Source organism: Trichechus manatus, unplaced genomic scaffold (genome assembly GCF_000243295.1).
Source record: "Trichechus manatus latirostris isolate Lorelei unplaced genomic scaffold, TriManLat1.0 scaffold00333, whole genome shotgun sequence".
Classification (NCBI taxonomy): domain Eukaryota; kingdom Metazoa; phylum Chordata; class Mammalia; order Sirenia; family Trichechidae; genus Trichechus; species Trichechus manatus.
The window spans coordinates 464,941-491,316 of record NW_004444269.1 but is presented as its reverse complement, the minus strand read 5'-3'; the positions used below and the strand labels follow the sequence as shown (position 1 = coordinate 491,316).

General features: G+C 38.9%; 1 protein-coding gene across 7 annotated transcripts in view; it reads right to left on the bottom strand.

Annotated features, from left to right (window-relative positions):
• Window positions 1-5,608: 5,608 nt before the first annotated feature.
• FCRL3 (Fc receptor like 3) overlaps window positions 5,609-26,376 on the bottom strand; it is a 70,302-nt gene continuing 49,534 nt past the window's right edge. For 6 of the 7 annotated variants that reach the window (XM_023725602.1, XM_023725604.1, XM_023725600.1 and 3 more), the window contains 7 exons: window positions 22,771-23,043; window positions 22,298-22,405; window positions 15,934-15,958; window positions 15,250-15,335; window positions 9,335-9,403; window positions 6,352-6,383; window positions 5,609-6,269 (listed from right to left, as the gene is read on the bottom strand). In XM_023725602.1, the coding sequence (XP_023581370.1) occupies window positions 6,126-6,269; window positions 6,352-6,383; window positions 9,335-9,403; window positions 15,250-15,335; window positions 15,934-15,958; window positions 22,298-22,405; window positions 22,771-23,043 (737 nt within the window). In that variant the 3' untranslated portion in view covers window positions 5,609-6,125. The remainder of the gene's footprint in view (window positions 6,270-6,351; window positions 6,384-9,334; window positions 9,404-15,249; window positions 15,336-15,933; window positions 15,959-22,297; window positions 22,406-22,770; window positions 23,044-26,376) is intronic. The other variant, XM_023725607.1, reaches the window with a different exon arrangement.

Below are 26,376 nucleotides of genomic sequence, written 5' to 3'. Positions count from 1 at the left end.
AGCACAATTGGAAGAGCGTAGTCAATGTCACTGAACTGTGCATGTAGAAATTTTTGAAATGGTGTATCTTTGGCTATGTGTATTTTCACCAACAAAAAAAGGTTGAGAAGTTAGAGGGTTGACATGTTGTGTGGTTGTTAACCAATGTCATAAAACAATATGTGTACTACTGTTTCATGAAAAACTATTTGTTCTGTAAGCCTTCACCTGAAGTACAATAAAAAAAAAAGAAAGAAAGTATGGTTTGGTGTTTGACTGAGACTGGAGGGATCCCGGAAGACATGGGCCCTGGACTCTCTGTTAGCTCAAAACTAAAACCATTCCCAAGGCCAACTCTTCAGACAAAGGTTAGACTGGACCATGGGACATAAAATGATACTTTTGAAGAGTGTGCTTCTTAGCTCAACTAGATACATGAGACTAAATGGGCAGCTCCTGTCCGGAGGCGAGATGAGAAGCCAGAGAGGGTCAGGAGCTGGTTGAATGGACATAGGAAATCCAGAGTGGAAAGGAAGAGTGTGCTGGCACAGTATAGGGACAGCAAGTAGGGTCACATAACAATGTATGTGTAGATTTTTGTATGAGAGACTAACTTGAATTGTAAACTTTCACTTAAAGCACAGCAATAAAAAGAAAGAAAGAAAGTGTGGTTTGAGGCACAAAGATAGATGCATAAAAACAATGGAACAGAATAGTATTACCGGAAATAGGCCCACACTTATATGGTAAATTGATTGTTGACAAATTGCCAAGGTAATACAATGGGGAAAAGAAAGTATTTTCAAGAAATGGTGTTGAAACAACTGAATATCTGAATAGCTGCTTCAGGATGTTGTGGAACATGGTAAGACCAGTGAATTACATGAGCATAGGCCCATTGCCACACCTCATTTGCTGTGAAGTGGGTCCCTTGATCTGAGACAATGCTGTGTGGGATACCATGACGGTGGATAAGGCATTCTGTAAGTCCAGGAATGGTAGCTTTGGCAGAAGCATTGTGTGCAGGGAAGGCAAATCTGTATCCAGAGTAAGTATCTATTGTAGTAAGAACAAAATGCTACCCTTCCCATGACGGAAGCAGTCTAATGTAATCAATCTACCACCGGGCTTCTGGCCAATCACCTCAAGGAATGGGGACTCAGTGTTGGTCTCTGCTGGTGGCAGATTGGCCACTCAGCAGTGGCTGTAGCCAAGTCAGCCTTGGTGAGTGGAAGCCCATGTTGCTGAGCCCATAGATAATCTACATCTTGCCACTATCGCCATTTTGCTCGTGAGCCCATTGAGTAATGACAGAAGTGGTTAGGGAAAGAGGATGACTGGTTTCCACAGAACATGTTGTCCTATCTACTTGACTGTTAAAATTCTCCTCTGCTGAGGTCATCTTTTGGTGAGTATTCACATGAGACACAAATATCTTCACTTCTTTATCCCATTTAGACAGATCTATCTTCCTTATAATTCTTGCCACCAATTTTCCAGTCATGTTCCTTTCAAGTCCCTGACCATCCAGCCAAACCATTGACCACAGCCTATGAATCAGTGTGCAATCACATATCTGGTCATTTCTCCTTCCAAGCAAAGTGAACAACCAGGTTCACTGCTCGAAGTTTTGCCCACTGGGAGGATTTCCCTTCACCGCTGTCCTTCAGGGAGATCTCAGAAAAAAGTGCCGCTACCCACTTTCTAGTGGTGCCTGCATATCACGCAGAACCATCTATAAAGCAGACATGAGTTTTCTCTTCTTTAGTCAACTGACCGTAAGGAATTCCCCTTGAGGGCATAGGTGCAGACTGAGAGATGGAAGGTAATGTGGCAGGAGTGGAGACCATGGTCATTTGGGCCACTTCCTCATACAACTTACTTGTGCCTTCAGGTCCTGCTCAGGTGCAATCTTGTATATACCACTTCCATTTAATGATGGAGTGCTGCTGTGCACGTCCAACTTTATGGCTCTGTGGGTCAGACAACACCCAGTTCATGGTGGGCAGCTCAGGCTGAATGGTGACTTCATGGCCCGCGGTTAAGCGTTCAGTCTCCTAAGGCAGAGTAAAAGGCCAAAAGCTGTTTCTCAAAAGGAGAGAAGTTATCTGCAGAGGATGGTAGGACCTTGCTCCAAAATCCTAAGGGTGTGCGCTGTGATTCACCAATAGGGCCTGCCAAAGACTCTAAACAGCATCTCAATCTGCCACTGACACTTCAAGCACCATTGGATCAGCCGGATCTTATGGCCTGAGCAGCAGAGCTGCTTGCACGGCAGCTGAATCTGTTGCAGAGCCTTTGCTTGTTCTGGGCCCCACTCAAAACCAGCCGTTTTTCAAGTCACTTTATAAATAGGCCAGAGTAGCACACCCAAACGAGAGACATGTTGCCTCCAAAATCCAAAGAGGCCCACTAGGCATTGTGCCTCCTTTTTAGTTGTAACGGGGCAAGATACAACAACTTATCTTTCACTTAGAAGGAATATCTCATCATGGAGGTGATTACGTCATTATACTACTGCCAAACTTTATCATAACTGCCAAACCACTGCGAATCATGGCCCAGACAAGTTGACATACAACCTTAATGATCACATAGTGGTTTCTACTTTATATGTTTGTTGTGAGGATTAAATAAGATAAGGCATGTAGCACACTTAGCACAGTGTCTGGCAAGTAGTAAATATCTGAATGCATTAGCTATTAGTATCATTACTTAGCAAATCCCTGGCATATGGTAGGTGCTCGTACATATTTGTTGAATGAGTGAGAGTCAGGAAGCATGTAAAGAGAGAAAAGAGATGTAGTTCAGTGAGGGAGTCCCTGGGTGTTATAAACAGTTATTGTGCTCTGCTGCTAACTGAAAGGTTGGAGGTTTGAGCCCATCCAGAGATACCTCAGAAGAAAGGCCTGGTGATCTGCTTCTGAAAAACTAGTCATTAAAAATCCTAAGGAATACAGTTCTTCTCTGACACACATAGGGTTGCCATGAGTCAAAGTTGACTTGACAGCAACTAGTAGTAGTAGTAATTCACAGACACGCTTTAAGACCTTAAGCTATTGGATTGTAGGAAAAAGCAATGGCTTATGGAGAAGGTCTTGAAATCAAGTCATTTTTATGGACACTGGCCACATTCTGGGCTTTCAGTTGAGCTTCCCAGATTTAACTGGCAATGGTAGAATCCTTAACTAGAACTATAGGCTTGTTCTAGTTTCTAGGTTCTTTTAACTTTATGTTAAGATCAACTTTTGATACACATTAGAGACTAAATCCAAGTTCCTCATGTGGCTTTTCCTTTGGTAAACCATGACTGAAGAGAGGCACTGATGTAAGGAGTTATTACAAGGGTATGTGTGGGAAAGACTGAAAGCTCCAGGTGTTTTTTCATTTGTTTGTTTGTTTTTTCAAAAAGCCCCATTATGCTATCTGTAATTTCTGGGCTACAGATTTTGTAGGTGGGAATTCAAAACGAATAGCCAGGTGGTGCAACACGCGAGTATAATTCATATTCCAGGGAGGTCAGAATTTGCACTATTGTTATATCAGAGTTGTGAAGTTAGGACTCACCTTTCCCTCTATTTATATGCACTAATTTGCATGGAGTTCATTTTATTTATCACAAATAAAATGCAACCCTTGAACTTATTTTGTCCATACCTGAGTTCAGAGTGGAAGGAGTGGACGTAACATAGGAAGAGATAACTGGTCCCTGAGAGAAAATACACTAAAAGGTACAAAGGAACCTGGCAAGATGATTCCAAACTAGGAGCAGGTTTAGAAGGCAGAAGAGCCTCCAAGTACAGTCTGGTGGCATACCCACAACCTGTCTACACGCAGCTGTTCTGGAGGCATGTATTTGCCATGGGAGAAAAATGGCAGAGTGTATTACATAGAGAACAGGGGCATTCTCCTTCTCCTTTTGCAGGGGATCTTAAAACTGCGAAGTCAATGTGAAGGTGAGCTGGCAGAGATCAGCAACTCAGCAAAGGCAGGACACCATGGCATGATGTCAAAGGCCCAGAGTAGGGACACAGGCCAGGAGGAGCAGCATGGATCTACTATTTGCAGTTGTTGAGGCCAGCATCTACGACTTAGCTGGCAAAGATGGAGATGACATCAAAACTGAGCTTCCATAGTGGTGGAATCTAAGATTTGTGAAGGCTAGGATGGTCCTGCCAGTACATCTTCAGAAATGGTGTGCCAGTGGGTACCAGCCGTGGTTGAGTTTTTGAATGCATGCAACATACCCCGTAGAGATTCGTAGAAATATAGGTCAGAGGGAGAGATGATACTTTGCAAAGAACTGGAATTCCTATGTACCCAGGTGAGGGCCTAGCATCAGCAAGATTTAGAGATTAATGTTAACATGACCTCATGTGTTCCTAGGGCTTGTGAGGTTGAGAGACATTTGGGAACATTAGGATTTCAAAATGAGTATAAAACACCTGAAAACTGTTGACACATTTTTCACTTTTGTCATACTCAATTTCCCAGACACTGTGGAAAAGATTTTTTGAATAGCTACAGCTAGGAGAACATTAAGCCAGATATTTACACAAAGAAATATTAAGTAGGAATCAAACGAATGGACTACAGCAATATTCAACAATATAGAGGAATCTTAGAAATATAACATTAAATGAAAAGGAAGCCCTGAAACATTACATGCAATATAGTCTTATAATGTATAAAGTGGAAATAATTAATATAAAAAATATACATCTAAGGAAAACATTGCAGCCCTGGTGGCACTGTGGTTGAGAACTAGGGCTGCTAACCAAAATGAATTAATATGATATAAAGAGGAGAGCAAGGGAATAATGAACACGGGGTTCAGCATGATGTTTACATCAGGTGGAGTGAAGCAGAGGAATGGGATGGTGTCTTAGTTTCTTAATGAATCTATGACAGAAACACCACAAGTGGGTGGCCTTGATGTACAGTTATTCTTACAATTTAGGAGGCTAGAAGTCTGAATTCAGGGCACTAGCTCTAGAAGTCTCTCTGTTCTCACTCCAGAGGAAAATTCTTGTCTCTTTCAGCTTTTCTTCCTCAGTTGCTTGGTGATCTCCAGGTGACGTCCATCTTTCCTCATTTGTGCTTGCTTGGTTCTGTGTCTAATTTGCTCTCTTTATGTCCCAAAAGTGATTGACTTAAGACACACCCTACACCAATATGGCCCCATGAACATAATAAAGAAAACTGTTCCCAAATGAGATGACATCCACATGTATAAGGGTTAGGATTCCAAGACATATATATATATATATATACATTTTTTTTTTTTTTTGTGGGGGGAGAGTAGGCAGGGCACAATTCAACCCATAACAGATGGGAAAGGCCAAATGGTTAGATGTAGTAGGTTATTGTTTTGGGGTCAATGAGTCCTTCTAACATAATTAAAACTAGCTAACTAACTAGGACTGGGTCACTCATGACAATGGTGAGACTGTCATGAAGCAAAGATTATGATTAATGTAATTCTGTGCACCTTAGATCCCTGGAGTAAGGATACAGGGGTCACATATTAAACCAGACTATGTAATGAAATATTGAGGTAATTTTTCATCATAACTGAAGCTGATTTGGTTGGGAACGTCATCCTATATGCACAAAAATGCACCTCAGATACAGTCACCTGAAAACCATTTTTTATAATTCGCTTTGGTTGTTTCCAGTTTGGTAACAGGAACACAGCATATATATCAAAGCTTTAAAAATGCCACCATCAACCACACAAAAAGAAAACAAAATGTTTAGAGAAAATTGTATATGCAGGGAAAACATCAAGAACCTCCAATCACAATTATATCAAAGGCTATTATTTCACTCTTGTCATCCTTGCTAGACAGATTCTCTCTCCTCTATTCCACCGCACCAGAAGCTGAAGGCCCGCCTGCCTCGCCATGTGTCTCCACTGTGGAAAGAAAGAGGCACTTGTACAAATGCCGCCCACTCTTTCCAAGAGAACACATTGACTCAGGCTCAGAGGAGATAGGCAGGCTTTTTGCATAACCTTGGGCCTCCTGCATTCCAGCCTCCTGGGGGCAGAGTCTGAGAGGGAAAGAAGTTCCTGGTTGGAAAGAACAGGAAGAATGGCACAGGATGCTTCCCTAGGATCTCTACCATGCTCTCTGGGTGAGGGGCTAGTGGTCCAAGGCCGATGATGTGCATGGGACATTCTCATAGTATTCTGTAGCATCTTCATGGTCCCTGTCTCTACTGTCGGCCTGCCCTGGGGAGTCCTCTGGGCGTGCCTTCTTCAACTCTGAATAGATGACTGGGGGTTCCTGGGTAAAAACATAAACAGTAAGTACCAAAATACAGAAGAGGACCAGCAGAGGAGAAAGAAAGCCAGGAAACCATACCTACCTTATCCTCCTGATGCAGCCTTGATGAATTTGCTGTTGGATGGGAGGAAGAAAGAAAAGTATTAAACCATGGGCAACATACTCTTACTTATAACCTACACCCAATGCATTCCAAGCCAATCTTTCTTCTGTTAACTCATCTCTTGACTTTTCCTTTGTGGGTTTCTTCCAAGCCCTCACAGATAAATCCCCCTACAAAACACATATGCACACACTAACAAAGTCTTTCCTTCCCCCGCCCCCACCAAATGCCCAGGACAACTTTCCTAACAATTTCATTCTTGCTCCTCTGTTCATTACAACCCCAGCAGGGGCTCCCCCTCCCTCTCAGGGCCTCTATGACTGTTCTGATCATCTGGAAGAAGGGGGAAAAGATGACTCACTTCACCTTGCACAGGGAAATTGCAGGAGGCTGAAGAGAGGGTTGGTTCTCTAAAGCCACATAGAGAAAATTCTCAGGGAGACAAAGTTTTGTAACAGAGCCATTAAGAAAATTCAAAGTGTGTGTTTTCTATCCTCCCAAGGGATGCTTGTATCTCATCTATTTATTCAGCCAATTAACATTCATTGAACAATGGTCATCTATTAAAAATTAGATGATTTCTGCCCATCAACAGATGAATAGATAAACAAACTATGGTACATACACACAATGGAGTACTATGCAATAATAAAGAACAATGATGAATCTGTGAAGCATCTCATAACATGGATGAAACTGGAGAACATTATGCTGAGTGAAATAAGGCAATCACAAAAGGACAAATATTGTATGAGACCTCTATTGTAGAAATTCATGGAAAAGTTTACATACAAAAAGTAACAATCTTTGTTGGTTAAAGGGATGGGAGGGGTTGGGGGAAATACTAAATAGGCAATAGATAAGTGATATCTTTGATGAAAGGTGAGACCGTACACAACACTGGGGAAACCAGAAAACCTGTACAAGGAAAGGTCATGGAAGCCCCATAGACACATCCAAACTCCCTGAGGGACTGAATTGCTGGGCGGAGAGCTGTGGGGACCGTGGTCTCAGGGAACATCTAGCTCAATTGGCATAACACAGTTTATAAAGACAATGTTCTACATTCTACCTTGGTGAGTAGCGTCTGGGGTCTTAAAAGCCTGTGAGCAGCCATCTGAGATACTCCACTGCTCTCACCCCTGCGGGAGCAAGGGAGAATGAAGAGAACAGGATACAAGGAAAAGATTAGTCCAGAGGACTAATGGACCACAGCTACCAAGGCCTCCACCAGACTGAGTCCAGTACATTTAGATGGTGCCTGGCTACCACCACTGACTGCTGTGACCAGCGTCACAATAGAGGGTTCTGGACAGAGCTGGAGAAGGATGTAGAACAAAATTCTAAACACACACAAAAAAGGACAGATGTACTGGCCTGAAAGAGATTGGAGAAACCCCGAGAGTATGGCTCTCAGACACCCTTTTAGCTCAGTGGTGAAGTCGCTTCTGAGGTTCACCATTCAGTGGGGTATTGCACAGTCCCATAAAACAAAACGGGACTAAATGAAGCACAGCAGTCCAGGAACAAGGACTAGAAGACAGAAGGGTACAGGAAAGGTGGTGATAGGGAACCCAAGGTTGAGTGAGGACAGTGTTGACATGTAGTGGGGCTGTTAACCATTGTCACAGGCCAACATGTGCACTGTTTAATGAGAAACTGTTTTGTTCTGTAAACCTTCATCTAAAGTGAGAATAACAGCACAACTGGGAGAACGTAACCGATGTCACTGAATTGTGCATGTAGAAATTTTTGAAATGCTGTATCTTTGGCTATGTATATTTTCACCAAAAAAAAAAAGGTCAAGAAGGGAGAGGGTTGACTTGTCGTGGGGTTGTTAGCCAATGTCATAAAGCAATATGCGTACTGACTGTTTAATGAGAAACTATTTGTTCTGTAAACCTTCACCTAAAGTACAACAACAACAAAAAAATTAGATAATTTCGAAGAGGAGAGATAAGCACAGAAACAATGCAAGAAGCATTATGGATACCAAGCTGGAAATACATACTGAACTATGCTGATGCCGTAAAGGGTCATCAGTTTCCCCCGGGGCTGGGCATGGGGAGGGGTAGTGGAGTCACTGTAAGTTTCACAGTGGCACTTGAGATGAGTCTTGAAATGTGAGCAGGGGTCACCAGGTAAACTAGGGGCAAGGAGATTCCAGGATCATAAAACAGCTTGGTATGATCAGGAGAATGCCAAGAGTTCAGTATGCATAGAGTGAGGATACAAAGCAGAGCTTGGTGGGTTGGAGTGTAAAGGAAGGCAGGGCTTATGCTTTGAAAAGGAGAGTCAGTGAGGGTGTTCAATCTAGGAAATAATGTGATCAGTTGTGCATCTCTGAAGGATCATGCTGGAAACAGATTGTTGGAAAGTTGGAAGAGAGCAAGACTAAAATAAAGAGACCACTTAAGAAAATTACAATAGTCTACTTGTTAGATTATGAGAAGTTTAACTTAGTAAATAGTGTGTTAATTTATAAATAGTGAATTTATTCATTCAAAATGTATTTCAGGGGGTCTATAGTTTCCAGGGGCTCTGGTGGCACAGTGGTTAAGTGTTTGGCTGCTAACCAAAAAGGTCAGCAGTTCGAATCTACCAGCTGCTCCTTGGAAACTCTACAGGGCAGTTGTACTCTGTCCTACAGGGTTGCTATGAGTCAGAATAGACTCGACAGCAACAGGTTTGTTTTTTTTTGTTTTTTTGGTAGTTTTCCAAGCATTACTCTCAATGCTATGGATACATTAGTGAAAAAGTCACAGTGTCCATCCTCAAGGAGCTTATGAGGCAATTGTGGTGGTGTGGACTAGTAAGAGGGAATGGATATGATTGTTACTGGAAATACAGGAGAAGTTTACATGTTGGACTTGTATTTGAGATGACTCTTTAATCAAAGACCCCTTGCTGTACCTTATATCACACTGCCACCTTATTTCTACTTGTCCGGGAGATGCCTCACCTGAATTTCCTTTTGCTTGCTGGATGATCAAGATCTGGGAATACAACAGATTGCTATCTTCAGGATTTTCTGTGTGAGAAGAATCAAGATGTTATAGAGAATCGTGCTGGCAAGAAGGCAATGGGATGACATATATAAAGTCTTGAAGGAAAAAAATTGCCAGCCAAGAATTATATATCCAGCAAAATTGTCTCTCAAATATGATGGTGAAATTAGGACATTTCCAGAGAAACAGAAATTGAGGGAATCTGTAAAAACGAGACCAAACTTACAAGAAATATTAAACAGAGTTCTCTGGTTAGAGAATCAACAACATTGGACAACAATCCAAGATTCAGATACAGGGCAGATCAACCAGATACCAACCCAAATAGGGAATTCTCGAAAATAAAACAAAGCTAAATGACAGAAAACAGGGAACCAGACACGTTAATATGTAAACGATGATAACACCAAAACAAAAAAGAGGGATAATCTGTGTAGTTACAGAACTTCCTTATAGAGAGGAAGTCAAGGCAATATTAAGAAACAGAAGATTGGTTTAAACTTAGGAAAATAAAGGTAAATTTCAAGGTAACCACAAAGGAAGCTAACAAACCTACCACTGAAATAAAAAAGAAGTAAAACATAAAGGCACAGTAAACAAAAAATCAATAATAACAAAAGAAATGAAAAGAAAATCCACAAAAGAAAACTCAGCACAGAAAATTAAGTGGAACAAAGAAACCATCAACATCACAAAAAAAAGTACAACAAAATAATAGCAGTAAACTCTTACTTACCAGTAATTATGCTGAATGTAAATGGCTTAAATGCACCAGTAAAAAGACAGAGAGTGACACAATAGATAAAAAAAAAAAAAAATAGCCAGTCTATATGCTTTCTACAAGAGACATACCTTAGACACAAAGACATAAACAAACTCAAAGTTTGGAAAAAAATATACCAAGCAAACAATAACCAAAAAAGAGCAGGAGTGGCAATATTAATCTCTCGTAAAATAGACTTTAAGGCAAAATGCACCATAAAGGATAAGGAAGGACACTATATAATGATTAAAGGGTCAATACGCTGGAAGGATACAACCATAATAAATATATACACAGCCAATGACCAAAAAAAAAAAAGAAAAACCCAAACCCATTGCCATCAAGTTGATTCCAATTCATAGCAGCCCTAATAGGACAGAGTAGAACTGCCCTATAGGGTTTCCAAGGAGCTGCTTGTGGATTCAAACTGCTGACCACTTGGTTAGCAGCCGAGCTCTTAATCACTGCTCTACCAGGGCTCGCACCCAATGACAGGGCTCAAAAATACATAAAACAAAGTTTAACAGTGTAGAAAAGATAAATAGACAGTTCCACAATAATAGGAGACTTCAACTCACCACTTTCAGTGAAGGATAGAACATCTAGAAAGAAACTCAGTAAAGATACAGAAGATCTAAAGGCCACAGTTAATCAATTCAACCTCATAAACATATGCAGAACATTCCACCCAATAGCAGCAAAGTATACATTTTTCCAATGCACATGGAACATTCTTCAGAATAGACCACATTTTAGGCCACAAAGCAAGTCTCAACAAAATCCAAAACATTGAAATAATACAAAGCATTTTCTCTGATCACAATGTCATAAAAGTAGAAATCAATAACGGGAATATCACAGAAAAAGAAATCAAATACATGGAAACTGAACAACACCTTGCTTGGAAAACACTGAATAACAGAAGAAATCAAGGATGAAATTAAAAAAAAAATAATAATTTAATCAAATGAGAATGAAAACACAGCTTACCAAAACCTTTGAAACAGAGCAAAAGCAGTGCTTAAAGGTTAATTTATAGCAGTAAATGCATACATCAAAAAAGAAGGGCCAAAATCAAAACATTAACCCTAGAACTTGAACAAATAGAAAGAGAGTAGCAAAAGAAGCCCACAGTCGCCAGAAGGGAATAATAAAGCTTAAGCAGAAATAAATTAAATAGAGAACAGAAAAACAATAGAATCAACAAGACCAGAAGTTGGTTCTTTGAAAGGATCAACAAAATCGACAAACCACTGGTCGAACTGACAAAAGAAAAGCTGGAGATTAAGCAAATAACCCGAATAAAAAATGAGATGAGTGATATCACAACAGAATCAACTCAAATAAAAAGGATCATAACAGAATGCTACGAACAACAGTGCTCCAACAAATATAAAAACCTAGAAGAAATGGACAAATTTCTGGAAACACACTACCTACTTAAACTAACACAAACTGAAGTAGAAAAACTAAACAGACCATAACAAAAGAAGAGATTGAAGAGGTAATTTAAAAAACATACAAACAAAAACTTCCCAACAACAACAACAACAACAAAAAGCCCTGGCCCAGACAGCTTCACTGGAGAATTCTACCAAACATTCAGAGAAGAGCTCACACCAATACTACTCAAACTGCTTCAGAGCATAGAAAAGGAATATTCCTAAACGCATTCTATGAAGCCAGCATAACCCTGACAACAAAACCAGGCAAAGATACCACGAAGAAAAGAAATTACAGACCAATATCCCTCATGAATATATATGCAAAAATTCTCAACAACATTTTCGCCAATAGAATTCAACAGCATATCAAAAAAATAATGCATCATGACCAAGTGGTATTCATACCAGGTATGCAAAGATGATTCAACGTTAGAAAATCAATCAGCATAATCCACCATATAAATAAAAGGAAAGAATCATATGGTCATCTCAACTGACACAGAAAAAGCATTTGATAAAGTCCAGTACCCATTCCTGATAAAGACTCTCAACAAAATAGAAATAGAGGGGAAATTCCTCAATATAATCAAGGGCATTTATACAAAACCAACATCCAATGTTATTCTCAACAGAGAGAAACTGAAAGCATTCCCCTTTGACATGAATGCCCTTTATTGTCACTCTTATTCAATATCTAATCTTTAAACTAGAGGAATAAGGCAAGAAAAAGAAAGAAAGGGCATCCAAATTGATAAGGAAGAAGTAAAACTAACCCTATGATCCTATACATAGAAAGCCCCAAAGAATCTACAAGAAAGCTACTGGAACTAATAAAAGGTTTCAGCAAAGTACAGGATACAAGATTAACATACGAAATTCAGTTGGATTCCTATACATCAACAAAAAGAACTTTGAAAAGGAAATCAGGAAATCAATACCATTTACCATAGCCCCCCAAAAGATAAAATACTTAAGAATAAATCTAACCAGGGACATGAGACCTATACAAAGAAAATTACAAAACACCACTGCAAGAAACCAAAAAAGACCTACATAAATGGAAAAACTTACCATGCTTATGGATAGGAAGACTCAACATTGTGAAACTGTCAATATTACCCAAAGTTATCTATAGATATAATGCAATCCTGATCCAAATTCCCACATTCTTTAATGAGGTGTAGAAATTAATCACCTACTTCATATGGAAAGGGAAGAGGGGCAGATAAGCCAAGCACTATTGAAGAAGAACAACAACAAAGTAGGAAGCCTCACACTACCTGATCTGAGAACCTACTATACAGCCACAGTAGTCAAAACAGCCTGGTCCTGGTACAACAACAGATACATAGACCAGTGGAACAGAATTGGGAACCCAGACATAAATCCATCCACTTACAGGCAGCTGATATTTGGCAAACGGCCAAAGACCATTAAATGAGGAAAAGACAGTCTAACAAATGGTACTGGCATAACTGGAAGTCTGTCTGTAAAAAATATGAAACAGGACCCATACCTCACACCATACATAAAAACTAACTCAAAATGGATCAAAGACCTAAATATAAGACCTAAAACAATAAAGATCATGAAAGAAAAAATAAGGACAATGCTAGGGGCCCTAATATATGGCATAAACAGAATACAAGCCATAAATAACAATGCACAAACACGAGAAGATAAACTTGATAACTAGGAGCTCCTACAATTTAAACACTTATTCTTATCAAAACATTTCACCAAAAGAGTTAAAAGAGAACCTACAGACTGAGGAAAAATTTTTGGCTATGACATATCCAACAAGGATGTAATCTCTAAAACCTACAAAATACTTCAACACCTCAACAACAAAAAGACAAAAAATCCAATTAAAAAACCGACAAAGGATATGAACAGACACTTCACCAAAGAAGACATTCAGGCAGCTAACAGATACATGAAGAAATGCTCATGATCATTTGCTGTTAGAGCAATGCAAATCAAAAATACAATGAGATACCATAACACCCTGAGAATACTGGCACAAATCAAAAAACAAAAAAATAATAAATGTTAGAGAGGTTGCGGGGAAATTGGAACTTTTATACACTGGTGGGAATGGAAATGGTACAACCAATATGGAAAATGATATGGCACCTTCTTGAAAAGACAGACGTAGAAATACCATACAATCCAGCAATCCCACTCCTAGGAATATATCCTACAGAAATAAGAGCCATCACACGTATAGACATATGCACACTCACGTTCATTGCAGAATTATTCACAATAGCAAAAAGACAGAAACAACCTAAGTGTCCATCAACAGATGAATGGATAAATAAATTATAGTATATACACACAATGGAATACTACACAATGAAAAAGAACAATGATGAATCCGTGAAACATCTCCCAACATGGATAAATCCGAAGGGTATTATGCTGAGTGAAATAAATCAATCACAAGAGGACAAATATTGTATGAGACCACTATTATAAAAACTCAAGAAAAGATTTACACACAGAAAAAAAAAAAAATCTTTGATGGTTATGAGAGAGGGGAGGAATGGGGACAGTATATCACTACTAGATAGTAGACAAGTGTCAAGTTTAGTGAAATGAAAGACAACACACGACATAGGGGAAATCAGCACAACTTAACCAAGGCAAAGTCACAGAAGCTTCATAGACACATCCAAACACATCTAAACTGGGGCTGAGCATTGAGGATCATGGTCCCGGGAGACATCTAGGTCAATTGGCATAACATAGTTCATAAAGAAAATATTCTACATCTTTGGTGAGAAGCATCTGGGGTCCTAAAAGCTTGTGAGTGGCCACCTAAGATACATCTATTGGGCCCTTTCCCTCCGGAACAAAGGAAAATAAAGAAAATCAAGGACACAAGGAAATTATAAGCCCAAAGGAGTAAAGGATCATATGAATCACAGCCTCTACCAGCCTGAGCCCAGAAGACCTAAATGGTGCCTGGCTACCACCACCAACTGCTCTGACAGGAATCAAATAAAGGGTCCCAGAACAAAATTCAAATTCACAAAAAAAAAAAAAGTCCAGACTTAATGGTCGGACAGAGACTGGAGGAACTCCCAAGACTATAACCCATGGACATCCTGCTAACTCAGAACTGAAGCCACTCCCAAAGCCCACTTTTCAGCCAAAGATTAGCCAAACAATAACAAGTGAGGAACGCGCTTCTTAGTTCAATTATGTATACAAGACCAAATGGGCAACACATGCCATAAAGCAAAGACGAGAAAGCAGGAAGGGACAGGAAAACTGGACCAATGGACATGGGGAACCTGGGGTGGAAAGGAGGAGAGTGCTGACAAATTGCAGGGATTGCAACCAATATCACAAAACAATTTGTTTTTACATTTTTGAATGAGAAACTAATTTGCTCTGTAAATTTTCACCTAATGCACAATAAAATTAATATATACACACATATATACATGTGTGTTACAGTTGGCTGTAGTCAACAGGCTACAACCAAGATTCTTCTTCCCAGCCACCAAATTCATGACCAACTTCTATCCTCCAATATAATGCCAGGAATGTCATTTTTAAATTGAATGTGACTGGGTCATGGGCCATTGCTCAACCCCTCCTCCCTCCCTGACTCATGTCTTAAAACCCCTGCCATTTAGGGAGTTCTCACCATTTCTGTATACTAGCTCCAGCTCCTGGGGACCTGTTCCAGAGGGCCTGGACAAGGAAGACTCTGAAGACTCATTGGGTCTATAACTGTGAGAGAGGGGAGAGAGGCAAGGGAGAAAAGTATTTGCAGATGACATAGTCTCAGTGAAACCAGTATATAGGAAGGCACAGAGTCCAACACGGGTCATATAAAAATATTGTGGCTGCTTACACGGAAAGTCTGCATGGCTCTTACATGAAAATGTCGGAAGGGATGTGGCACAACATGGAGCTGAGGCAGTATTACAGGGCAGGCAGACTGAGGCACACTCCGAGGCAAAAGCCACACAGTGTGGTCTCTTTGACAGGGTAAAAACTCTTAGTTGACTATTTTTGAATTATTTTAAAAAAATGTAAATGCTTTAACATTGATACACAAACACTTTTCCTTTCCCACAGAACTTAACCTTTGTCTTTTTTACAAGGTTCCCTTCAATCTTCTACCACCTATTATAATAATCCACCTTCTCTGTAAGACACCATGCAGGCTCTTCAAGAAAAGTGTTGGTTTTTCTCTTTTCCATTCCCTTCTGCAGTTAATATTGTGACTCAAACATTTCTAAAAATGTACATAATTCTATGTTCCTTTATTGTGGATATAAATAAGTCATGAAAATATTGGCAGCACAAGAGGCAGAGACCTTACCCTGGTGTTCCAGTGACAATTCCTCCTGCAAAGTAATCAAAGAAATATTCACATTAAGTGAGCTCTGTCTCTGTCTCGTCTCTCTCTTTCTCAGTTCTTACATGAATAATATGCTCTATGTTAGAAAGTTCTTCTAGAGAGCGTTCTTCCTTGAAAGCAAATCCATTCTATATCTCAGTTATGAAAAATCTTAGTGAACATCCAACTCTATCTTGAAAGACATTTGCCCAGCATCAGGTTTACTGATTGCTGTTCAATCAGTAATAGCAACATGAACTCTACGTAGTTGTGACTGAGAAGCAGAAGTGAGACAACTTAAGAAATAACTCTGGTTGTACAACATGATGAGCATAACTTTACACTGAATTATACATGTAAAAAATGTTGAAGTGGCAAATGTTTTGTTATATATACTTTTACCATACACACACACACACACACACACACACAAAATCTAACCCCAGATCGAGGGCTTCCTTCACATCCACTCCTCTGTTCTGACTGCAGCCTTGTGAGGTAGATGCTATCCCACTGGTATAGACAAGGAGACTGAGGTCTAGAGAGGCTAAGAGAGGCTTAAAATCAACACAGAAATCTTACACAAATATGGATCAATTGGAATACCATAATAAGCTCAAATCTATCCTCTCTTTCTCTACTGTGATGCCTGAAAATCCATTCCAGAAACATTGAACTGCATGTCATGTGGGTAAATATTGTACTATTTTTCCACTTCTTCCTTTCCTTTTTTCTTTCCTGGCTAATTTCCTCTTATAATTCCTCCTCCAGAATTTTCCCTGATGCCAATAGGCAGGATTAAGTGACCTACCTCCGTACACATAAGACCTTGTAACATTAAAATTACTGTATTGTTTTGTAATTATCTATTTCATATTTGCCTCTAACCTTCTCCTTCATGAAAGAGTATGCTCCTTGAGGACGCAAACCTTGTCTTAATTATTTTTGTATCCCAGCGCCTGGCGTGTTGAAAATATCCAATAAATATTTGGTAAACAACAGAATAAATTATGTACTTTGAGCACTAAAAAACGACTAGTTGACAATTTTTTGATAGGTGATTGCATGAAAGCCTACTTCATCAGCCTTGGCAATACAGCAGTTTTCCACTGTTGCCAAAATATAGAAATCTTTCTGGCTTGCCCGCAGTGTAAGCCTCCTTCAAGTTTCCCATACCTGACTTCTGATATTTTAACTGTGGCTCAACATCTGTCTCACTAGGTTTAGAGAACACAAGTTACTGCCCAAAGTAAACACACTCAGACTTCCCTCCAGTGGAAAATGACTGAATGATGCCTGCAAATGCTGTCCTCAGGGACCAGGCCTCCTGAGGTAAACCTGAGGTATGTGAACGTGATCCCGGCCTGTACCTCTCTCTTCAGAGCTATTGGGATCCATCCACATCAATCAACAGCCAATGTTTCTCATTTGTGGGCAGGTTAGATAATTTCCAGGATGCATCTGGAGTTGGTCTATCTCTTCATGTGTAAAAGGCAAAACTGAGACCCATAGAGGTAGCTATTTATATAATAGCAATATTCACTGAAGACTTATGGGCCAGGCACTGTGCTCTGATTACCTCATAGTATCTAAAAGGTAGACACTATTATTATGATCAGTGTATATATGAAGAAACTGGGGCATGGGGAGTTTAATTTACTCATCTAATGTCAAGTGGTTAGCAACTTACATTACTGAATTCTTTTTTTTTAGCCTGTGTATTTAATAAGTGTTCAATAAATTAAAATGTCTGTAAAAAAAGTTACATTACTGAAATTTTAACCTAGGCAATTCAGCTATAGAGTCAATAAATTTATAGCTTGTTTTGGTAACTTGTAGGATACACTCAGGCTAAAGAGCAGAGCTCTTTATGTTTAGAATAATTTGGAACGGTTGTCCTCCTTCCAGAAAAGATTCATCAATAATGAGAAGGGAGATTTTGCTGTAAGGTGGGAGAGTGGGCAAGACTTTGAGAAGAGAAAGGCATAGATTCTCTGTTTGGTGGGCTGTCAGAATTCCTTAGTTAAGCTTGCCTAGTTTTTAATAAAATGTTTCCCACAGAAGGACATATTTGGAGGACTGAACCACCTGGGGTCAAATTCACACGAATTACATAAAATGATGGTCAGTGATGTTTCTTCCCTGATGTTGTTTGGTGTTGCCTTGACTAATTTGTCTGTTTTTTAAAACTTTATCAACTTCCAACACTGAGGGTCTAATGTCTCCACTTCTAGTATAAGTTATGAATTAGTAAATGACATTCCAGATGGACCATGATACAGAGAAGTAATTTTTAAAGTACAAGATGTAACCAAACTTCTACAAGTCACCAAGGTATAATGGAGAGAGTATGGACTCAAAAGTTAGAGACACCCCAGTTAAGATCTAACCCTGACTCTTTATAGCTGTGTAAATTTGGAGAAGTTACTGAACTTCCCCAAACCTCTGTTTCTTTATCTCTAATATGACATAATAATATTGGTTGAACCAAACTGAATTGAGCTTAATGAACAATTAAGAGAATTAAACTGTAAGATTGCATATAATAGACTCTAAATGAATGATAGATTTTATGATGAGTACCATTGGGGTTGGTGTTCTTATTCTCTTTATATATTTAAAAATCACACACAAAGACACACTTTTATATGTAATATTATCTAAGAAAACACTAAGTACTATTAAAAAAAAAAAACCCATTGCAATCAAGTTTATTCCAACTCATAGCGACCCTATAGGACAGAGTAGAACTGCCTCATAGAGTTTCCAAGGAGCGGCTGGTGGATTTGAACTGTCGACCTTTTGGTTAGCAGCCAAGCTCTTAATCACACTTTTCTTTCCAAGAAGGGGAAGGATGGAGGCTTGAAAAGAGGGATAAAAGGACAACGCTTGATCAGTATAATTAAAACAAATATGTAAGGTTTTTCATCAAACTGAAGTCCAAGTGTTTATTTTTTTGTTTGTCTGTTTGCTTGGTTTTCATTATGAGCCCTGAGAAAGGAAGGACAAAAGCATTTGGTATGATAGAAAAGGAGATGCCACATTACATCACAGGAGGGAGTAGACAGAAAGTAAAGGATTAGTAATTCCAAAGTATAAAGTCTTGACATCTTTCAATCACACAAAACACTGTTAAAAAAAGTCCATAGATTCAAACATTCCTGATCCATGAAAAAATAGAGAGAAACAAAAGTAGTTACAAAAGAACAAATATAGAGATGACAGCAGATTTCTTGTTGGAAACAATGTACATGAGAAGACATTGGAGCCACATCTTTGAAGTACCCAAATTAGGGGGAGGAGGAGCTGTCAACCTAGAGTACCAGTAAAAGTATCTTTCACAAATGAATGAAAAATGAAGACTTTTACATGCATAGAAAAGCTGAAAGAATTAATCATTAGCAGACCTGTGCTACAAGAAATGTTAAAAGAAGTTCTTTGGGGAGAGAAAATGATACTAGCTAAAAATATGGACATACAAAAAGGAATAAAGAACATTGGAAATGGTAACTGCATGGGTAAATACATAAGATTTTTTTATATTTAAATCACTTTAAAAGATAATTGATTGTTTACAAAATAATTAGAAGGTAGCTGGAAGGGGGGAAATGGAAGTACACCATGGTAAAATTCATATACTGTAGGTGAAGTGATATAATATTACTTGAATGTAGACTGTGATAAGTTAAAGATGTATACTATACAAGCCCTAAAGCAACCACCAAAATAATAAAACCAAGAGTTATATCTAATAATCCAACAAAGGAAGTAAAGTATAACTGTAAAAAAATACTCAATGGATCCAGAAAAAAATTTAAAAAAGAGGAAAAGGAGAACAAAGAACAATGGGATGAATATAAAACAGATTGCAAAATAATAGACTTAAACCTAATTATATCAATAATCTTATTAATATAGTCTAAACACTTTATTTAAAAGGCAGAAACTGTCATATTGTATAAAAAGTAAGAATTAACTATATCCTATCTATAAGAAATATACTTTAAATATAGGGCACACAATGTTTAAAAGTAAAAGGAGGGGAAAAATCATGCTAACATTAATTGCATTAATCCATTAATATCAGACAAATAATATTTCAGAGTAAAGAATATTACCAGGAATAAAGAATGTCTTTCATAGTGATGAAGTGGTCAATTTATCAAAAAGACATTACAATTATAAACATTTATGCACTTAATAACAGATATTCAAAATACATGAAGCAAAACCTGATAGAATTGCATAAAGAAGTGTACAAAGTCACAGTTACAGTTGATGATTTCAATACCCCTCTCTCAATAATTGATAGATCAAGTAGGCAAAAAATCAGTAAGGATATAGAAGACTTGACCAACACTATCAACCAAGGTCACCAGCAGACTTGTACTACAAGAAATGTTAAAAGAAGTGTTTCAGGCAGAAAGCAAACGATACCAGATAGAAATATGGATATACAAAAAATAATGAAGAACACCAGAAGTGGTAACTACATGGGTATTACCTTAACACCAAGCCAGAAGGAGGCATGACAAGAAAAGAAAGCTACCAACCAACATCCCTCATGAACATAGGTACAAAAATTGTTAACAAAATTTTAGCAAATTAAACCCAACAATCATGACCATCTGGAATTTACATCAGAAATGCATGGCTGGTTCAATACTCAAAATTCACCATGTCAATAGACTAAAAAAGAAGACCATATGATCATCTTTATCAATGTAGAAGAAAGCATTTGACAAACAGCCCTTCCTATAAAAAGTCACATCAAATTAGGAATACGACTTCTCCTCGCTTACTATTTCTTTACCCAACATTTTCCATTTATGACAATAGTAAAAAAATCTATTCAACTATTTTGCATATTAATGACATACATTTGGCAGTAATGAACACCGAGGTGTGAGGTGCAAGTAGCATTGGCTGTGATGGTTAAGGTTATGTGTCAGCTTGGTGGGGCCATGATTCTCAGTGTTTTGGAAGTTACATAACGATGTAATTTGGCAGTTATGTAATGATGTAATGTGATACTTATGAAATGATGTAATCATCCTCCATTTATTAGTTTATTATTATTGCATAATGCCAATTCCACATAATGTCCTGGTCTTTGGAACCTAACCATGTTGATAAGTGAGGAGAGGTTATAGTAGGGACTTCCTCAGCCTGATAAAGAGCATCTATGAAAAACCCACAGCTAACATCATTCTTAAGGGGGTATTGGTGGTTCAGTGGTAGAAATCTTGTCTTCCACGCAGGAGACCCAAGTTTGATTTCCTACCAATGCACATCATGCACAGCTACCATCTGTCAGTGGAGGCTTGCATGTTGCTACGATGCTGAACAAGTTTTAGTGGAGCTTCCAGACCAGCATGGACTAGGAAGAAAGGCATGGTGATCTACTTCTGAAAATCAGCCAGTAAAAACCCTATGAATCACAGCCATTTGATCTGCAACTGATCATGGGGATGGCACATGACCAGACAGCATTTTGTTGCATTGTGCATGAGGCCTCCATGAGTCAAGGGCTGACTCGATGGCAGCCAACAACTGCAGCAGCAGCAGCAGGATCCTCAATGATGAAAGACCGATTACTTTCCCCCAATGATCAGGAACAAGACAGGGATGTTTGCTGTCACCATTTCTATTCACATTGTTATAGGCGGTTCTAGCCAATACGATAAGGCAAGAAAAAGAAATAAAAGGACTACAGATTGGAAAAAAAGGAGTAAAATTGTCTTTATTCACAGATTACATGATTATCTATGTAGAAAAACTGATGCAATCTACAAAATAGCTACCAGAACTAGTAAGTGAAGTTTAGCAAGGTTGCAGGATACAAGAGCAACATACAAAAAAAAATTGTATTCTATATGCCAGCAACAAACAATCAGACACTGACATTTAAATTTTATTCTCAGTGTTCTCGATTTTATTCGAATTTCAGTATATTTGACTGACATTCTTCAGAGTTATGGTTTGCATCTACAGCTATTATCTTTTTTTTTTTAATGGAGGACTTCTCTCTATTTTTCATCCTTTTTGTTACTTTCAGTAGGCTTTGAGATGGAGATGGAACAATAAACATTTGCTTTTCTAACTTTTAAATGGAAACAAAACTCTACTGCTTGATTTATCTCACATTAAACACATGAGATTACATCTTCATTGAGAAGTTTGTTTTACCTTTTTGACGCTATTGCCTGCTGAGTGGCAGTCAGTAGAACTAACAGTCTACTACTTAGAAGGGAATAATTGAACTTTATAGGATGCACACACAACTCTAAATTATTATAACAATGGTAAAAGTCACAACGTCAGAGAGAAAGAGGTAGACACCCACCTGATTTCCTTTGGGTCCTAAAGTAGTACAGCAGAACAGCAGCAGCAGCAGCAAAGCCAAGGATGCTAAGCAGCCCCCCAACGACTCCTGCGGTGTTCCTGGAAGGCACTGAGAGGAGAGACCTGTACTTGAGCTCCAGGGACAATGGTTTTAGATCTAAACAAAACTGTAGAGATGGGGGCTTGATATCTATCAGGGGAAATTTTTGCCAAGTCCTGATTTCTTCATATGAACGATCTACAATATAATTCGTAATTTTCAAAATAACAGCATGTGAAGGGTGATAGTCAGAATCTAAGATTAATGTTTACTCCCTTTTCTTTCCTTCATGAAATCAATACCAGTTTCCAGAAGGCCCAAGCTTTGGTGTGCATGTTCAAAAATTCTAGGACATGGCAGAATGTGTACAGTCTATTGTAGAAATATTTTATTTATCAGAACTGTGACCTCTAGCCCAGGTACCACTAACCCACCTATAATATTGACTGCCACTGCCTCACTGCGCTGGGTCTCCAGGTCATTGCTGGCTTCACAGTAGTAGTTCCCAGAATGCTCTGCAGTCAGGCTGAAGGACGCTCCTCCTCCAGAGGGGGCTGAGCTGTTCCCCAGGATGACATCCTCGTAATAGAACCAGTATAGGATAGGGGGAGAGCCTCTCTGGACCTCACAGTGAAGCTCTACCACGTCCCCCACCACAGCCTGGGCACTGGGAGCCCTGATGGTGAGGACTGGGTGAGACACTGGAACTGTAGGGGAAAAAATAGTTCAACAGCATACTTACTTAAATTTGTGTACAAAAGAACTTAATAAAGAAAATATCCAGCATAGTTTAGTAGTAGGAACAGGGATCTGAAATTCAGGAAAACCTGAGCTTGGATCTTGTCTCTTCCCTCATTAGCTCTATGATTGTGATTAAAAAAAAAAAAATTTTAATCTCTCTGAGTCTCAGTTTCTTCCTTTATAAAATGTAACTAATAATAAGTTATATCTCAAACTATTATGATGAATAATGAGAATCATGTATGTAAAGTGCTCGATAAATGTTAGCTATTATTATTGATAGAAATAATAGCTAAACTCAAAGTTCATTTCTAAACATTCCTGACTCCTGAGTCCTAGCTCGAAGACTAAGACTCCCACACCTATCTAAAGCAGGATATCATCACTCTCTACTCAATTACACTGCTTTATTTTTCTACATAGCATTTAGCACTACCTAACATCTTTCCCTAGGTAGGGCAAATAGTTAACATGCTCAACTGCTAACTGAAAGGTTAGAGGTTTGAGTTGACCAGAGATGCCTCAGAAGAAAGGCCTGAGAATCTACTTCTGAAGAAAAAATCATCCATTGAGAACCCTATGCAGCACAGTTCTACTCTGACACACATGGAGTTGCCATGACTCAGAGTCAACTTAATGGCAACTGGTTTTTAGTTAACATCTATCTATCTGTCTGCCTACTTACCTATCTACCTATCTACCTACTGTTGTGTATCTTATTCCCCCACTAGAATTTAAGGTCCATGTCATGGATTGAATTGTGTCCCTCAAAAATACGTGTATCAATTTGGCTAAGCCAAGATTCCCACTATTGTATGATTGTCCACCATTTTGTCATCTGATCTGATATTCCCATGTGTTGTAAATCCTGCCTCTATGATGTTAATGATGGGGGGAAAGGCAGTAGTTATCTTAATGAGGCAAGACTCAATCTATAAGATTGGATTGTGTTTTGAGCCAATTTCTTTTGGGATATAAAAGAGAGAAGTGAGCAGAGAGACAGGGGGACCTCATACCATCAAGAAAGCAGTGTCGTGAGCAGAGCACATCCTTTGGACCCAGAGAAGCTCCTAGTCTAGGGGAAGATTGATGGCATGGACTTCCCTTCAGAGCTGACAGAGTAAGCCTTCCCCTGGAGCTGATGCCCTGAATTTGGATTTCTAGCCTATTAGACTGTGAGAAAATAAGTTTCTCTTTGTTAAAGCCATCTTCTTGTGGTATTTCTGTTATAACAGCATTAGATGACTAAGACAGTCCATATGAACAGAGACTTGTCTGTTTGTTCATTGCTGTATTTCCAGAAGCTGAAACTTTGCCTAGAACATAGTAGATGCTCAGTAATTGACGATTAAATAGATTGCTAAATAGATACAGATTGGTATGAAAAATCCAGATATAGCACTGGCAATAATGATTTCCATTTTAATTTATAATTGTAGAAATACAGCTGGGAAGAACAGAAAACCATTAATGTGGAATATGAACTGTAATATTTCTGGTTCTAAGCTGTGAGGAAACCTGAATGCGCCAATATGCATATTTATGTGCAGTGCTTTGGAAACCCTGGTGGCATAGTGGTTAAGTGCTACAGCTGCTAACCAAAAGTTTAGCAGTTCAAATCCACCAGGCGCTCCTTGGAAACTTTATGGGGAGTTCTACTCAGTCCTATAGGGTCAGAACCGACTCGATGGCAACGGGTTTGGTTTTGGTTTTTGGTGCAGTGCTTTAGATATAAGCTGTGTGCTCCATTGGCAAGAGAAGGTTGGTAAAGATCTTAAGCTGTGTTTTACGTCAGAGACTGACTAAGGCAGAGTGAGTGTGAGTGTAGGGATGGTTTATTGAATGATAATGGTTAAAATTGAAAATTAGCCATCTGCTGGTTAAAAGAAAGATGGCTTCTGCTGCCTTAGCAGGGCAGAAATGCCAAACCCTGGTACTGGAAGTATACTGTTCCTGATAAATCTAAACAGATGATTTACATCTGGCCCTGCTGTACTCCCTCGTAATATAAAGTGACTTGGGCCAGATGCTGAGAGCCTCAGGGGTAAGCATTTATATGGTACTTTGTACATCTTAGAGTGTCTCTCCACTCATGTCGTGGCCTCCTATTTCTCTGGGCTTCTGTATGCTGGGAGCAATGATTCTCAGTTTCTTCCCTCCAGGCATCACAAAACCTCTGGTTTCACATGCACATTTCCCTAAAATCAGAGAATTCTAGGGCTGAAAGAGACCAGGGTTGTCATCAAGTCCAGTGGTTTCTAAGGTGGGGCGGGAGAGAATCCATTGGGGTATGAGAAGAAAATATGACAATCTTTAAAAAGATTTCATTTCTACTTGAAAAGCAAAAAAAGAAATTTGGCTTTACTAATATTCACGTTGGTGCTCTTACTCAGGCCGTAGGTCACACTTTATACCGGGAACAGTAAGGGAGCTGCTGTGAAGGCAGAGGGGTCTCCAGGATATGGAGCGGTTGACGACAGTGCTTTCACTTTTTTGTTCACTCAGAAAATTAGAGCACATTGTCCTTTTAGTTGGTTGTTGTTAGTTGCCACTAAGGTGGCTCAAATTCATGGTGACCTTATGCACAACAGAATGAAATGTTGTCCAGTCCTTCATGATTGCTGGTATGTTTGAGTCATTTTAGAGAATATTTTGTTCTGATCCATAGGGTTCCCACTGGTTAATTTTTGGAAGTAGATTGCCAGGTCTTTCTTCACAGTTCGTCTTAGTCTGGAAGCTCTGCTGAAACCTGTCCATCATTGGTGATCCTGCTAATATTTGAAATGCCAATGGCATAGCTTCCAGTATCATAGCAACACACAAGCCACCACAGTATGACAAACCGGCATAGTTTGACAAAGTGACAAACAGATGGGTGGTGGTTTAGTTGGTTACTTGAATATTTTCCCAAATGATTTTAACCTAAGTAATAATTGTTTTACCATGTTGTGTAATGAGATTGGAGGATGACTATAAAGTCTTTCTGTACTACACAGAAGTTTTTCAATTATTTTGTGGCAAAGTTCTAAAAAGAGCAGTTAAACAAAAGTCGAGCCATGTGTTTTTCTATGAAAAAAGACTAGTATTTCATTTTTGGTGATTTTTTTTGTCATAAGTGACTATCAGTAATATAATACTTAGCAGATTTTTTTTTAAAAGTGACTTTTACCAGTACTTTTATTGTTATGACTTTTCTCAGACACTCATGCTCACTAATGACAGAAGACCAGACAAGTTGTGGAACGACATCAAGGACATCATACATGAAGAAAGCAAGAGGTCATTAAAAAGACAGGAAA